A 17,980-nucleotide genomic window follows, 5' to 3' on the forward strand; every position below is an offset into this window, starting at 1 on the left:
CTAGGAAATCATGCACACAATCTATAATTTGCCCAAATATTTAGGATCAGGTCATCATTTCATGGAGTTTATGAAGGAAGAAACCACATAGAAAAAGTGATAAGTAAGTTAGGTAAAAATAAAAAATAAAGATTTTCACCAAGTCAAATGAATTTACTGAGATAGAGGTTTCATGATGCTTGTATCTAAACCGAAGTTGATCATTTTAAGATTGTTTTATACTTGTACACCAGTTGTGGTCTCTATAAGCTTCAATATGAGGTCCTAAATCAAGCATGAAAGTGCATCCTTGTAGTCAAAATGTGTTTAACTTGAGGTAAGTTGAGCCCATCGTTGAGCCAATAGCAAGTTGAGCAAATTGAAGTGTTTTGTTCCTATTTGTAATGCAAGGCATTATCGCTAGCATATGAGGTAGCAACAGGGTCTGGCCTATTTTAAAAGTGTTATGAAAAGTACAAATTGTTTGTTAGGTGTTAAGCCTGTGTTAAAAGATGCTTAAAATGCTTAAAAGACAAAAAGCGATTGTGATTGTATTGAAATGTGTTTTAAAAAGGTAGTGGTATTATTTCATTCAGTACAAGAATTTGCGAGCAGCTTAACTTACCCCACACCCGGGGTATCCTGTACCAAGAGACCACTTTTTTTGGAGAAGCTATGTTTTCAAAACTGTAATGTTTACATGAATTCTGATTATTTCCAGGGATACACAACATCGCAAAATATACACTAAGTGTACAAAACATTAGGAACAGCTTCCTACTATTGAGTTGTTTCCCCTTTTTGCCCTCAGAACAGCCTCAATATGCCAGGAAGTGGACTACAAGGTGTCTAAAGCGTTCCACAGGGATGCTGGCCCATGTTGACTCCAATGCGTCCCACAGTTGTGTCAAGTTGTCTGGATGTCCTTTGGGTGATGGACCATTCTTGATACACACGTGTGTCAAGATCTGCAGCGTTGCAGTTCTTGACACACTCAAATTGGTGCGTCTGGCACCTAGTACCACACCCCTGTTCAAAGGCACTTAAATATTTTGTCTTGAATTGCACAAGAACACAATCCATGCCTCAATTTACTCAATGCTTTAAAAAAATCTCGTCTTTAACCTGTCTCCTCCACTTCGTCTACACGGATTGAAGGTAACATCAATAAGGGGTCATAGCTTTATGCTGGATTCACCGGATCAGTCTGTTATGGAAAGAACAGGTGTTCCTAATGTTTTGTAAACTCAGTGTATGTACGTATCTTTGTTAGAAATAATATTAGATTTCCCTTAAGGAGTGATGCTGAATATAAAGAAGGGCTCAACTTACCCTACTCTACCCTATTGAAACCACTCAAACACACATCTTCCTAGTCCTGAGAGAGAGTGAACTCCAGGTTCTTTGGGTTAAAAGTGATTTTGTTGGTGAATCTACCAGTATTCTGTGAGCTACAGGATGCAACTGGGTGTTTAATTCCCAGTTTCCCCAGTAGTTAACCTGGAATTGCTCCTTTTATAAAACACTCCAGTCCATTCCCGTACACACAGACGCAAATCCAACGTGAATAAGGACGTATTCAAAGCAAAGCAGAGAAATTAAATGATAAGAATAGAACCGGGAATCAGAAAACACCCCCACATGAATTGGAGCTTAGCAGCTTCTAAGAATCTTTCATATTGAAATGTTCCGGTTGTTCTGTGATTCAATAGCTCAGTGTGAAGCGACAGCCAAATTCACGTTGAGCAATATTCACAAACTGGCCCCAGAGCCCCGCTTGCTTTTCTATAATTTCTCCATTTCCTTTTCTTTCCTTTTCTTCCCCCTTTCTCTCCTTCTGGTCACAGTGATTCCTCTCTCGGGATTTCACACACGTCTGATGGGATGTTTTCGTCTCCCTCCCTTTTCTCCCAGCTGTGTTGTGGAAAAAAAGAGAGGGAGGAAGGGAGCATGTCTGACTGTGCGATTTACTGCCACGATCACCATGCCAGCAAGGAGAGAGGGGCAAAAAGATGCTAAGGTCTTTTGTTGTTGGGACTTGGGAGGTGACATTGTCAAAGCATGTCTGCTGTCCTGGCCAGGGGAGGTGGAGTAGTTGCTCTATACAAGGAGATTAGGAGTGTGTATAGGAGTCCCCGGTTCTCTTAAGTGCTCAGCCAGGGATTCCAACTAGCAACTTTGCAGCTACATTTCTGCAACTCTAACAACTCTAGCACTACATACCACCCCCATCTCCAAAGGATCATAAAACATCCCAAATATCCAATTCCCAACAGAGCAAAATACCTGACTGCCTAATGCTGTAAGTACAGTCAGGGACTTGATGTCACAAGTTACCAATGTCCTAGCTGACCCTGAGTGTACAGTAAATATAGAGGAATTCTTTGCTAAATAGAGTGTTTGTGCATTACTTAACTAATTGGCATCTTCAGAAGTGTTGATATGCTGTTGTTTTGGGATGCTAATATATAGCTGTTAGGGAGCAGATTTACCCTGATCCTGTGTCTTAACTCTCTCACACATACACCTACACGCACGCACGCACGCACACACACACACACACACACACACACACACACACACACACACACACACACACACACACACACACACACACACACACACACACACACACACACACACACACACACACACACACACACACACACACACACACACACACACACACACACACACACACACACACACACACACACACACACACACACACACACACACACACACAAAGGGGAGGGAGTCTGTGTGGTGTCAAACAAGCGTCAGACTTGAGTCAGAATGAGGTGACATTGTAGGCAACTTTCTTCTTCATAAGTGTTTGTGCTAGCAGGAGTGTCTTCAGAAGTGTGTGTTTTCAGAGGTGTGTTTGCTGTGTGTTTTGCCTCTCCTAGCGTCTCTGTGTCTTTGGATGGGCACGGCGTTTGTTGGTGAACACTGAGAAGCTCTGCCACAGGTTTCACAATCACAACTCTGTTTCTTCTCACCAGTCTTCTCCTAAATTATCTTGAGACGACTTTGAAAGGCTGTTTGGCAATAAATCACATTGTTTCTTATTACATCCGTTATTAAGGTGCGACTATGTTCATGTGATACAGTATATTTAACACAACTTGATAGCCTATATAAGATATTTCAGTTGTAGGGTAGAACTGTTTGAGAATTAACAGATTTTTGCAATGAAATACAGAACTTGTGAGCTCAAGTTTGAATTTGTTTGAGGGAAAGAGGAGTGGCTATTTACCTTTTCTGTGTGTTGCAGAAAACCCTGTTCTTTGATTGGTGGAGAGAGGGCAGGTACAGTTAGCTGAAGGCCAGTATTCAGGATTCCAGCAACACTGAGTCACATTGGCTGATCACTATCACACACGCACAGACACACACACACACACACACACGCACGCACGCACGCACACGCACACGCACACACACACACAGCAAATAGTACTGTATGATTGCACAAACACAGCTCCCCCTCCCCCATCCCTCCTCTCAGTCTCTCCCTCCCTCTCTTTCTCTATTCCGCTCTCTCTCAAACACACGTGTGCTCTGCAACCGAGGAAGGCTCTTACATCTACGCAGTACAGCTCTGCTTAGAGAGATAGAGCGAGAGAGGGATCAGCCGAGAGAGAGAGAGAGAGAGAGAACAAGAGAGGGATCAGCCGAGAGAGAGAGCAAAAGAGCCAGGCAGAGCGAGAGAGAAAGAGAAAGAGGGAACGAGGGAGAGAGAGATAAGGAGGGCAGCAGCTACTACTGTGGACTCCCTGTCAGCCTCATCGCCAGCCCTCGAAATTGTCATCATCTGCTCCATTATTTAATCAGCACAAGTGCCGCTCTCGCACTCCTCTTTCTTCACCAGCGCTCCGCTCATTTAAAAAAAATATCTGACCGCCGTTGGATTTTACGCGAGTTTCTGTGTGTGTGTGTGTGTGTGTGTGTGAGTGTGCCACTTATCACTGGACTTCTGGACCAAAATTGATATTTCCCCTACAGTGGGACGTGGGTGTTGTTCCAGGGATGTTCAATGGTAGTGCTCACTAAGCCAGCTACAGCTGCAGCTACCACTAGAGGAGTTTGCAAACTGCGACACCAGACTGTGCGTTTACTATTCACCCCTCTTTATTTACTGTAGGTATGGACCCTTTCTGTTATAATATACCTCTGTCGCGTTTTCTAAAATATGTGATTTTTTTGTTGATTTTGATCCCAATCTTTATTCTTTCTCTCTCTTTTTTCCCCTCTTCCTCCTACCCAGACGAGAAGGAGGAAGGAGTGTTGGGAAGTCTTCCTCTGCTCAGCTTTCGGATCGGAGAAGTGCAGGTGCTGGATAACATCAGCCGCAAGCACGCCTTTAAGGTCAGTACCCTCTAGGGCTAAGTATGATGATGATGATGATGATGATGATGAGGATGATGATGACAATGATGGTGATTATGATGACGATGAAGCAGTGTTATGATGATGAAGCAATATTTTTTGGGGACTTCTTGAGTTTCCAAGATGTGGGGGATAACATTTGGGGCAGGTGGTCAGTGAGGCGAGAGGGAGAATGACCTTTAGGAAAGTGAATATTGGGTGGTTTGAGAGGATACAGTAGCTAAACAAGTACAATGAGTACTGAGTGTACAAAACATTAGGAACATGACATCCCTTATTAATGTCACCTGTTAAATCCACTCCAGTCAGTTTAGATAAAAGTGAAGAACACAATGTTGAAGAAGGATTTTTTTAGCCTTGAGACAGTTGAGACATTGATTGTGTACCTATGCCATTCAGAGGGTGAATGGGCAAGACGACATATTTAAGTGCCTTTGAACGGGGTATGGTAGTAGGTGCCAGATGCACCGGTTTGAGTGTGTCAAGAACTGCAATGTTGCTGTTTTTTTTTACGCTCAACATTTTCCCGTGTTTATCAAGAATGGTCCACCACCCACAGGACATCTAGCCAACTTGACACAACTATGGGAAGCATTGGAGTCAACATTGGCCAGCATCCCTGTGGAACGCTTTTGACACCATGTAGAGTCCATGCCCCCACGAATTGAGGCTGTTCTGAGGGCAAAAAGGGATGCTACTCAATATTAGGAAGATGTTCCTAATGTTTTGTACAGTATATGATGGTCACCCTGGACAGAGAGAGCAGAAGTGATATTGGGGCCATTGAAATACTCTATCCAGGATTCGGGGTGATGTTTTTCGGGGGGGGGGTAGATGCTGGGGGACATGTGATCGCCACTCATACAACCCAGTGACATTAGGGGACAATTGGGGATAGTGGGGAATAAGCAGAGATGTCTGGCAGCATGTCAAAACCAAACTCATATATTTACTGTGTGTGTGTGTGCACGCCCGTGTGTACATGCATGTGTGTGTGATTAGAGTGTGAGTGTGTGTTTGCTCACACTGTACTTTGCACCGAAGTGCTCATGAATAAACAGAATGGTGAAAGAGAGGGAGACAAACACAAACAGCATGAGAGAGGGAGAGAGAGAGAGAGAGAGAGAGAGAGAGGGAGGGAGACTGAGTGAAAGAGAGAAGGAGAGAAAGAGAAATGGAAGGAGAGCGAGTGTCCTGCCACAGTGCATTCCTCTCTGGTCTTCCAGGCAGTAGCTGAGGGATGGTCAGGAGAGAACAAACAGTCTTACATAAACCCCTACCTAGCACCACGTCACAATATCAGCATGATATATAATATCAAGTTCATTCATATGATTTATTTAACACAGCCAATGCATATTAATCCCCATCTCAGAATTTGGCGCTGCAATACCAGCTAAAGCTATTTCCCAACACAGTCCCTGTCAGTAGACATATGTCACAAATCAACAAATCCTCTCTAGTACCATAAACGAAAAGGATTCCAGATTTATCGCCATAAAAGCGCAATCACTGTCAAGCTAGAACGCATCTTTGGATTGACAAACAAACTGTCTGTTTCAGAAAAGGTGATGCAATACCGTTTTGCAATATTCCACAATTAGTCAAATCTCTTCTTGAAATATTTGGATTACCTGGTCTCATTTGTGTTTGGTGGTTAAGACAATGTATGGGTTGTACAGTACGTGTATTGCAGTGTTTCTTTGTGGATAGCGTTGCTGTGTGCCATTGATTGTTGCCACAGCGTCTCTGTGTTGTCGGTGTTGATACGAGACCTGTTGTGACAGCCGCGGTGACATGGCATTTGCCTGACAGTTCTACGAAGCAGTAGACTATGTACTGTATACCAGCAGCTAGAGGGTTCAGCCCGTTACACTGGCTCCTCTGTAGACGTTCCTATGTCTATGTGCATGGTTTGAAAGGCAAATAGCAGTAGAAGAAGAAACAGGCAAAATAAAATAAAAAATGTACCTTTTCACAAGTGATTTCCAAATACCTTTAACAGTCGCCCCAGCATGAGTTGCTTTATGCACGTGATGTCAGAATGCTCCCACTCTTCCTAAATGGGATTGTTACGCAACAGAAAAAGTTAAACGCCAGTAAATGTTTCAATGACTTGTATCCCAAAAGCTTTTCAGAGACAGTACAGGGGAAACATAATGTTCGTACTGACTGACACAGTATTCTAGGTAGCCTATTCAGCTGTATTGTTATGGTGGTGGTGGTGGTGCTGGTGGTGGTGGTGGTGCTGGCCACTGAAAGGTTATTAGTCTCCTCCCCTCCATGCTGTTATCCTGCTGCTCAGTGTTGATTGTACAGGGAGGAGGTGTGAGCGTGAGACAGTATGAGTCATGAGGATGGAGCAGAGCAGCCAGAGGTTTCCAGAGTATTTACAGTGTGGACTGGAACTGGAAGTGATGCGTAGGTCTACAAAATGCTGTTCGTGGTTATGGTGTTATAACACTGAAGTTTCAGGATCTGGCGATCCCTGTTGAAACAATGTCAACCAAGTACATGCTTTTTTTTTGATGTTGAAGACCCTTTTTGTGCTTTTTTGTTTCGTTGTGGTTCGTATTGTAATGTTTCAGGGAAGTGACTCTCATTATTAGCTCGGTATTCGGGGTTAGATAGTAGACAGTAGGTGGGGTTATTAATATACTGTATGGCACAATGTTTAAGTATAGGAGAGTGTGAGGCCAGGTATGCAGGTCTAAGTGCTGTGTAGGAGACAGACAGACTGTAAAGGTATGTCATGGTGTTTGCGTGTTCTCAGTACTAATACAGGGTGGTGATCTGGTCTGATTTTGTTCTGGCTGTTGTTAGCGGAGGGAGGCGAGATTTTGTTTCTGGGCTGGCCCCTTTCGTCTTGTCTGGTGGGGCCCCTCTGGGCTGAGGAGGGGAGGAGACGGGACAGGATGGATGTCGAGTTTGAGCACGCACCTGGAGCCTTGGGCTGGGATTCCTGTAGAACTCCTTCTTTATGACACCTGTCATTTCAAAAAGAGACCAATGAGAGAGAGAGAGGGTGCAGGGGAGAGGGGAGAGGGGAGCGGAGACTATAAACTACATTTTCACCTTTGATTATAAGATTAAGTTTCAGAGGTGGACTGCTTTGACTTTACTTTTCACTACTGACACACTCTCTTTTTCATGAAGGCATGAATGCTTCATTAAATGCTTAATGGAAATTGTGTAAGCTCTAACACTTTGGATATGAGCCAGGACTGCAAGGACTGTTGTTTTGCTGTGAGCTCCAAACCGAAGGGGCAGCCTGGGTCTGTTGTTCCAACTTGACCGTACCTGCAGGTTCACTAAGTACAGGCTGAGGTAACAGACACAGAGGTGTAGTTGGAACCTGGAATAGACCTTATTTATGATCGGGGTCACCCAGCCATTACAACACTATCTACAGTATCTAGGCTCATCCCTATCTGACCACACTTGGTTCAACCCTGCATGGTTTAGACTTGTAAAAGGCTATAATGTCTAACAGACACCTCTCAGCTCACAGCATTTTTCAAAGCAGCCTTTTCCCTCCCATGAATTGAAGTAAATTATTAAACGAGAACACTTGGCCGGGGTGTGGTGTGGTGTGTGTGTACGGTGTGTATGACTGGTTAACTAGTGTCTTAAGACTGAGTTACAGATAGATGTGTATTTGTATGTGTGTGTGTGATTTTTCTTGAGCTTCTTATGTGAAGGTTGTATAATATACAGTACTTGCTCTATCTTGTTGCCACCAGTGAGGCTGCATTGAGTTCTCGTGTGTTTATGTGTGTGTGTGTGTGTGTGTGTGTGTGTGTGTGTGTGTGTGTGTGTGTGTGAGAGAGAGACCATACGTGCACACCCTCAGGGAGTGCACTAGTTATTCAACCCCATGGTGAGAGTAAATCATGGTCCATACCACCTTCACTCAGAGGGGTGTCACCTGAGTGTGAGATATTCCCATGTCAAATACTCTCACAGATTATGCATTCTGCCTTGGAAGTGCTTACGTGTCTATGTGTTATGGGAGCGAGTTATGTGTTATGGGAGCGAGAGAGAGACACACACAATCTCTCAGTCAATCTCTTATAATATTTACAATGCCTTCAGAAAGTATTCACACCTTTTTAATATTTCCACATTTTGTTGTTTTACAGCCTGAATTTAAAATGTATTTTTTGTGTCACTGATCTACACAGAATATCCCATAATGTCAAAGTGGAATTTTGTTGGTTGAATTTTTTACAAATGAATACAAATTGTCAAGCTGAAATGTCTTGATGTCAATAAGTATTCAACCCCTTTGCTAAGGCAAGCCTGAATAAGTTCGGAAGTAAAAATGTGCTGATCAATTTACATAATAAGTTGCATGGACCCATTAAGTATTCAATAGTAGTGGTTATCATGATTTTTGACTGACTACCCCATCTCTGTGGCCCACACATGTTTGGGGTAAATCCAATACAACACATCACTGAATACCACTCTTCATATTTTCAAGCATGGAGGTGGCTGCATCATATTATGGGTATGCTTGTCATCGGCAAGAACTAGGGAGTTTCTTAGGATGAAAAGAAACGGAATACAGCTATACGCAAAGGCACAATTCTAGAGGAAAACCTGGTTCAGTCTGCTTTCCAAAAGATACTGGCAAACAAATTCACCTTTCAGCAGGACAATAGCCTAAAACACAAGGCAAACTCTACACTGGAGTTACTTACCAAGATGACATTAAATGCTCCTTAGTGGTCAAGTCACCATTTTGACTTAAATCTGCTTGAGAATCAATGGCAAGTCTTGAAAATGGCTGTCTAGCCATGAACAACAATCAACTTGACAGAGCTTGAAGAATTCTGAAAAGAATAATGGAGAAAAAATGTACAATCCAGGTTTGCAAAGCACTTAGACTTACCCAGAAATACTCACGGCTGTAATCACTGCCAAAGGTGCGTCTACAGAGTATTGACTCAGGGGTGTGAATACTTATGTAAATTAGATATTTCTGTATTTCATTTGTAATAAATGATATGTATATTCCCTTTCTCTAATCACTATTACTATTATTTATTTGTGACTTTTATTGTTGTTTTTATTATCTCAGTGGCCTTGTCATTTTACTAAAGCTTGAGTGAGAGCGAGAGCGAGAGCGAGAGAGAGTGAGAGAGAAAGAGAGAGAGAGAGAGAGAGAGAGAGAGCGAGAGTGAGAGAGAGAGAGAGAGAGAGAGAGCGAGAAAGAGAGAGAGAGACAGACCTGTGTCGAAGTGAGGTCTGTTATGCTTACCTTGTCAAAGTGATCAGGTCAAGATACAGTAGAGGCTATCTGGTGTAGCTGTATCAGCTGCTGTCATGTGCAACATCCCTATTGTATTAGCTGCTGTTTCATTGGATTCAGTCAGCCGTGGCCATGCAATGAGAACACTGATAGAATATTGATGAAGGGGTCTTACATAAGTTTAGTGCAGCAGCACTGTATCAGTCTGACGGTTCTCTCTCTGCTACTCTGTTAGAACTACCCCGCCTCTGAGATACCCACCATCATCAAACCTGGGAGAACAACGTGTTTGTTTGCGTGTGTGTGTGTCTGTAGTGTGCCCAGACCCAGATTCATATGCGTACACAAACAACTAGGGTTGCAAAAAGCCCTCAAATAATCACCATGTAATCAGTATACAGCCCTCAACCAGGCAGATTGCTCAAGATTGACTTCTTAATTGGACGTCTGCCCTTGTCTTGAGGACATCGGGAAATGCCTACAAATCCAGCCACTGGGGGGCAACAGTGAGCGCTATTACCATCAAGTAGGCTTGGGTTTTTCTATGGCGTTGTGCACGGGGGTGACGGATGTGCATAATCCCATCACTCCGGATCAGAAGGTCGCCTGTTAAATCCCAGTGTTCGTAATCCCAGTGTGTGTAATCCCATCACTCCGGATCAGAAGGTCGCCTGTTAAATCCCAGTGTTCGTAATCCCAGTGTGTGTAATCCCATCACTCCGGATCAGAAGGTCGCCTGTTAAATCCCAGTGTTCGTAATCCCAGTGTGTGTAATCCCATCACTCCGGATCAGAAGGTTGCGTGTCCAATCCAGTGGTAGACACTTGTTTATTTTTATTTCATTTTAACCCTATCCCAAACCTTTACCTTTACCTTAACCATTCAGAATGAATGCCTAAATTCAATGTTTTAACCCTATCCAAAACATTAGCATGATAGCACATACCGATAGGATCCAGTCCAGGCACTAATGCTAGTTCGCATTGGCTTTCAAAACTACCTCTAGCTTCCTTCATACTGGACACAGAGGCGTACAAATGGTATCCACGAGTTGATGTGACGCTGAGGAAGTAGATTTAGCCAAAATCCTGAAATATCCCTTTAACTTCAAAATGTGATGTTCAGAGAAACTTCTAAATGTGTCATTTGTAGAAAAGGAACAATGTTGAGCAGGAGGAGCAACCCAGGTTGTGGAAAACACTTGAAGTTTGGAGAAAAGTGCAAAAACGTCTAATTCTGCTGTGAGAATGTGAGAGTCACATACACCCCCCACCCACACACACACACACACACACACACACACACATTCTCCCACCAGCCCAGAACAGATATTGTGGTTTCACAGTGTTAAGATATCCAGTGGGATGGTGCTGTGCTGTTGTCATCAGCAGGTTTAGATAGGTTCATGTAGTCTTTTTATGAGGAAAACATTCCGTGTTCTCTGGGGTGAGAGGGGTCATTCCCAGCCCAGGACATACTCTAGATACGCCAGACGTACACAACCCGTTCAAATGTTTGGGGTCACTTAGAAATGTCCTTGTTTTTGAAAGAAAAGCTCATTGTCACGCCCTGACCTTAGAGCTTTTTATGTCTCTAATTTGGTTTGGTCAGGGTGTGATGTGGGTGGGCAGTCTATGTTCCTTTTTTTATGTTTTTGTGTTTCTTTGTTTTGGCCGGGTACGGTTCTCAATCAGGGACAGCTGACTATCGTTGTCTCTGATTGGGAACCATACATAGGTAGCTTTTTCCCACAGGGTTTTTGTGGGTAGTTAATTTCTGTTTAGTGTTTTGCACCTTACAGGACTGTTTCGGTTATTCTCTTTGTTATTTTTGTTAGAGTGTTCAGTTTTAAATAAAGTAACATGAACACTTACCACGCTGCGCTTTGGTCCGATGATTCTTCTTCAGACGACGAATACCATTACAGATCTACCCAACACAAACGGACCAAGCAGCATGGTAACGAGGAGCAGAGGGTTCAGGACTCGAGGAGATATTGGACGGACAGGGACCCTGGAGACAGGCTGGGAAATATCGTCGCCCGAAGGAAGAACTAGAGGCAGCTAATGAGAGGCGGCGATATGAGACAAGGCAGAGCAGCAGGCACGAGAGGCAGCCCAATTATTTTGGGGGTGTGGGCACACGGGGAGATTGGCGGTCAGGCGATAGACCTGAGCCAACTCCCCGTGCTTACCGGAAGCAGCGTGGTACTGGTCAGGCACCATGTTATGCAGTGAAGCGCACGGTGTCTCCAGTGCGCGCTCATAGCCCGGAGCGTTATATGCCAGCCCCCCGCAAGTGCCATGCGAGAGTGGGCATCTAGCCAGGGTGGATAGTGCCAGCTCAGCGCGTTTGGTCTCCGGTGCTCCGTTCCGGCCGAGGGTATCCTGCGCCGGCTCTGCGTACTGTGTCCTCGGGGCGCTGGGAGGGTTCAGTTCATCCTATGCCTGCGCTTCGCCCGTGCCGGGCGAAAGTGGGCATTGAGCCTAATGGAGAGGTGCAAGTGTTAAGCACTAGATCTCCAGTGCTCCCCCACAGCCCGGTTCGACCTGTGCCTGCACTCTGGAGGGGACAGGCTAAAGTGGGCATACAGCCTGGAGGAGTGGTGCCAAGGCTGTGCACCAGAGCTCCAGTGCTCCCCCACAGCCCAGAACACTTACCACGCTGCTCTTTGGTCCGATGATTCTTCTTCAGACAACGAATACCGTTACACACATTTTTTTGTCCATTAAAATAACATCAAATTGATCAGAAATACACTGTAGACATTGTTAATGTTGTAAAGGACTATTGTAGCTGGAAACGGCAGATTTTTCATGGAATGTCTATGTAGGCGTACAGAGGCCCATTATCAGCAACCATCACTCCTGTGTTCCAATGGCACGTTGTGTTAGCTAATCCAAGTTTATCATTTTAAAAGGCCAATTGACCATTAGAAAACCCTTTTGCAATTATGGTAGCACACCTGAAAACTGTTGTTCTGATTAAAGAAGCAATGAAACTGGCCTTCTTTTGACTAGTTGAGTATCTGGGGCATCAGCTTTGTGGGTTCGATTACAGGCTCAGAGTGTCCAGAAACAAAGTAATTTCTTCTGAAACTTGTCAGTCTATTCTTGTTCTGAGAAATGAAGGCTATTCCATGTGAGAAATTGCCAAAAAACTGAAGATCTCGTACAAAGCTGTGTACTACTCCCTTCACTGAACAGCGCAAACTGGCTCTAACCAGAATAGAAAGAGGAGTGGGAGGCCCCGGTGCACAATTGAGCAAGAGGACAAGTACATTAGAGTGTCTAGTTTGAGAAACAGACACCTCACAAGTCCTCAACTAGCAGCTTCATTAAATAGTGCCCGCAAAACACCAGTCTCAACGTCAACAGTGAAGAGATGACTCCGGGATGCTGGCTTTCTAGTCAGAGTTGCAAAGAAAAGCCATACAGTATCTCAGACTGGCCAATAAATAGAACATATTAAGATGTGCAAAAGAACACAGACACTGGACAGAGGAACTCTGCCTAGAAGGCCAGCATCCCGGAGCTGCCTCTTCACTGTTGACGTTGAGACTGCTCAGTTGTGCACCGAAGCCTCCCACTCCTTTTTCTATTCTGTTTAGAGACACAAAAATCTGCCGTTTCCAGCTACAATAGCAATTTACAACATTAATAATGTATTTCTGATCAATTTTATGCTATTTTAATGGACAAGAAAATGTGCTTTTCTTTCAAAAACAGGGATATTTATAAACCCCAAACTTTTGAACGGTAGTGTAGGTGTGCAGGGTATGAATTTGGTGAATATTCATTCATATAGAGATATGCAGGGCATTCATATGGAGCATCCAGTGTTGCAGCAGGCAGGGGTGTAGACATCCGGATTGTTTTGTATTACAGCGGGACATAGACGTCAGGAATATATGTTGTAGAGAGAGCCCATGTTGTATAAATCTAGAGAGCTGTGCATTGTAGCGGGACTTCGATATAATACGTAGGATCATGTGTTGTAGTCCCTTACGTAAAAAACACATGAATTTCACGTGATCTCATGTGAAGTTAATGTGATAACGTGACAACACGTAAAGCAACATGTGATAACATGAAACTACACACGTGAAAACATGACATTTCTACTCATTTGAAATATTGTGATTTTCCACATGAAATCCTGTGGTTTTTCTGTAAGGGATATGCTTGGCCTTGCTCTCTGTTTTTCTACCTCCCTTGTTGCAGTCCCATACTCCCTTTCCCCCCAGCCTGCCCAACCTCTGATTGCATCTGCTTGTAAAGTCAATTTAAATGGTTGTATTTTTGTGTCTTTCCTCCCTTCCAGTCCCACACTCCCCTTATCACCATTCTTCCTCTCTCTCCCTCTCCCCATGCCACCCTCTCACACTCTCTCTCTCTATTTCTCTCTCTCCCTCTCCCCATGCCACCCTCTCACACTCTCTCTCTCTATTTCTCTCTCTCCCTCTCCCCATGCCACCCTCTCACACTCTCTCTCTCTATTTCTCTCTCCCCATCCCCCATGCCACCTCTCTCACTCTCTCTCTCCCCATGCCACCCTCTTCTCTCTCTATTTCTCCTCTCCCTCCCCATGCCACCCTCTCACACTCTCTCTCTATTTCTCTCTCTCCCTCTCCCCATGCCACCCTCTCACACTCTCTCTCTCTATTTCTCTCTCTCCCTCTCCCCATGCCACCCTCTCACACTCTCTCTCTCTATTTCTCTCTCTCCCTCTCCCCATGCCACCCTCTCACACTCTCTCTCTCATGCCACCCTCTCACACTCTCTTTCTATTTCTCTCTCCCTCTCCCCATGCCACCCTCTCACATTTCTCTCTCCCTCTCCCCATGCCACCCTCTCTCTCTCTTTCTCTCTCTCCCTCTCCCCATGCCACCCTCTCACACTCTCTCTCTATTTCTCTCTCTCCCTCTCCCCATGCCACCCTCTCACACTCTCTCTCTCTATTTCTCTCTCTCCCTCTCCCCATGCCACCCTCTCACACTCTCTCTCTCTATTTCTCTATCTCCATCTCCCCATGCCACCCTCTCACACTCTCTATTTCTCTCTCTCCCCATGCCATTTCTCTCTCTCCTCCCTCTCCCCATGCCACCCTCTCACACTCTCTCTCTCTATTTCTCTCTCTCCCTCTCCCCATGCCACCCTCTCACACTCTCTATTTCTCTCTCCCTCTCCCCATGCCACCCTCTCACACTCTCTCTCTCTATTTCTCTCTCTCCCTCCCCATGCCACCCTCTCACACTCTCTCTCCCTCTATTTCTCTCTCTCTATTTCTCCCCATGCCACCCTCTCACACTCTCTCTCTCTATTTCTCTCTCTCCCTCTCCCCATGCCACCCTCTCACACTCTCTCTCTCTATTTCTCTCTCTCCCTCTCCCCATGCCACCCTCTCACACTCTCTCTATTTCTCTCTTTCCCTCTCCCTGCCACCCTCTCCCCATGCCTCCCCATGCCACCTCTCACACTCTCTCTCTCTATTTCTCTCTCTCCCTCTCCCCATGCCACCCTCTCACACTCTCTCTCTCTATTTCTCTCTCTCCCTCTCCCCATGCCACCCTCTCACACTCTCTCTCTCTATTTCTCTCTCTCCCTCTCCCCATGCCACCCTCTCACACTCTCTCTCTCTATTTCTCTCTCTCCATCTCCGCCTCCTTTCATCATCTGCCCTCTTCCCAGCTTGGTGTGGTTTCCCAGGGTCAGGGTTGTAGGGTTGTTTATTGCGTTACCTTGTACTCAGCCTGGGAGCAACACGTGTGTTCTATCTGTGTCTGCTTGTCTGTCTACCTTGGATGCTCTCCAAGACACACACACATAGACACACACACATAGACACACACACACATAGACACACACACACATAGACACACACACACATAGACACACACACACACACACACACACACACACACACACACACACACACACACACACACACACACACACACACACACACACACACACACACACACACACACACACTTTGGTACACTGCAGGGAAGTTACAAGTTACACTATTACAAATCATCCCAGCTCATGTCTTGGTAATGACAGCCATTAGCTAAACTGTCTGAGTGGTGGGATGACTGTCTGACTCGTTTACTGCTTGCCATAACCACGACAAGTAGGGGTGCTGCACTACCCCCTGAAAAAAAATGTAACAATAATAAAAATACAAAAATCACAAAAGTAATGCACTTGGCATTTACTACTATTAGCTGGAAGAATGAATGTTTGTTGTGAGTTTTTGCCCTGTCCCTTTCTTTGTGATTGTCATTGTAATGGAATCTAGAAAGAACAAAACCTTGTCCTCAAGCATTTACATCAAAAGGTGCAAAGTTATGGGCAAAGACACCTAACACCCTCCCGCTCGAAGTCCCGATCCATATAAAATAAAATATTTTTCGTAATAAAATAACATGGAATGCAACCACTGTTTGTGTAGTATTAATTTATGATCCTTACAAACCACTTAATGTAAATGTACATTACTGTATTGTACATAGGCTGGGCATCTAGGTTTGTACCTGTAGACTTTCCATCACCATGAAGAAAAACAATGGACAATACAGTAATTGAGTACATGGAGGCATCAAGGGGTTTGTGATGATGTGATATGATGCCGTGGCTCAGTTGGTAGAGCATGGTACTTGCAATGCTAGGGTTGTGGGTTTGATTCTCACTTGGCACCAGTACAAAAACATCTGAAAATGATTGCTCTGGATAAGAGCATTTACAAAAATGGAAAAATAATGAATACACCATTTCAGCTTTAAGTTGCATTTGCAAAGTATTTCAAGAAACTAGAAAACATATATCAAGCAATTATCAGACTCAAGTTACAAATGCTGGCAAACACATTTAGTTTTAAAAAATGCACAAAAGTAGTGCACTGGACCTTTGCTAGTCCTGTATTAGCGGACCAATATAGAAGTCTACAGTGCGTCACAGCACCCCCATCCCCAAACGACTTCCCACAGCTATGCTGGTTGCTCTGTGATAGCCACCGACATGAGTGCCACGGTGTGGTAATAATTTAGGCAGGTTACCTTCACTTCCTTGGCACAGGGACTATGGTGGTCTGCTTGAAACATGTTGGTATTACAGACTCTGTCAGGGAGATGTTGAAAATGTTAGTGAAGACACTTGACAGTTGGTCCACGCTTGCTTTGAGTACACGTCCTGGTAATCTGAGTATATGTCCTGGCCCAGCAGCTTTGTGAATGTTGACTTGTTTAAAGGTTTTGTTCACATTGGCTACCGAGAGCCCAGAACAGCCGGTGCTCTTGTGCATGTTTCAGTGTTGCTTGCCTCGAAGCGAGCATAAAATGCATTTAGCTCATCTGGTAGGCTTGCATCACTGCGCAGCTCGCGTCTTGGTTTCCCTTTGTGGTCCTTAACAGTTTTCAAGCCCTGCCACATCCGACGAGTGTCAGAGCCGGTGTAGTATGATTCAATCTTAATCCTGTATTGACACTTTGCTTGTTTGATGGTTCGTCCAAGGGCATATCGAGATTTCTTAGAAGCGTCCGGATTAGTCTCTCGCTCTTTGAAAGTGCCATTTCTAGCCTTTAGCTCAATGTGGATGTGGATCCATGGCTTCTGGTTGGGATATGGACGTACAGTCACTGTGGGGACGTCATCGATGCACTTATTGATGAAGCTAATGACTGAGGTGGTGTACTCCTCAATGCCATTGGATGAATCACTGAATATTTTCCAGTCTGTGCTAGCAAAACCGTCCTGTAGTGTAGCATCCACATCATTTGACGACTTCCGTATTGAGCGAGTCATTGGTACTTCCTGCTTTTGTTTTTGCTTGTAAGCAGGAATCAGGAGGATAGAATTCTGATCAGATTTTCCAAAAGGAGGGCGGGGGAGAGCTTTGTATGCATCTCTGTGTGTTGAGGAAAGGTGGTTTATGATGTTTTTTTCTCTGGTTGCACTTGTGAGATGCTGGTAAAAATTTGGTAAAACTGATTTAAGTTGCATTAAAGTCCCCGGCCACTAGGAGCACCACTTCTGGGTGAGCATTTTCTTCTTTGCTTATGGCCTTGGTTGAGAGCGGTCTTAGTGCCAGCTTCATTCTGTGGTGGTATATAGATGGCTACGAATAATATAGATGAGAACTCGCTTGGTAGATAGTGTGGTCTACAGCTAATCATCTACCTCAGGCAAGCAATACCTCTTCTTTAATATTAGACATTGCGCACCAGCTGTTATTGACAAATATACACACCCACCCACCCCTTGTCTTACCAGAGGTAGCATCTCTGTTCTACCGGAACATGGAAAATCCCGCTAGCTTTATATTGTCTTTATCGTCGTTCAGCAACGTCTC

The 17,980-nt window shown here is 44.5% G+C and overlaps 1 protein-coding gene across 1 annotated transcript in view; it reads left to right on the forward strand.

Annotated features, from left to right (window-relative positions):
- The window catches only part of plekha6 (pleckstrin homology domain containing, family A member 6), an 85,802-nt gene that overhangs the window by 23,393 nt on the left and 44,429 nt on the right, over positions 1 to 17,980 (forward strand). The window contains 1 exon segment of the mRNA XM_042299331.1: positions 4,250 to 4,350. Within this exon segment, the coding sequence (XP_042155265.1) occupies positions 4,250 to 4,350 (101 nt within the window).

Source organism: Oncorhynchus tshawytscha, linkage group LG02, assembly GCF_018296145.1.
Source record: "Oncorhynchus tshawytscha isolate Ot180627B linkage group LG02, Otsh_v2.0, whole genome shotgun sequence".
Lineage (NCBI taxonomy): Eukaryota > Metazoa > Chordata > Actinopteri > Salmoniformes > Salmonidae > Oncorhynchus > Oncorhynchus tshawytscha.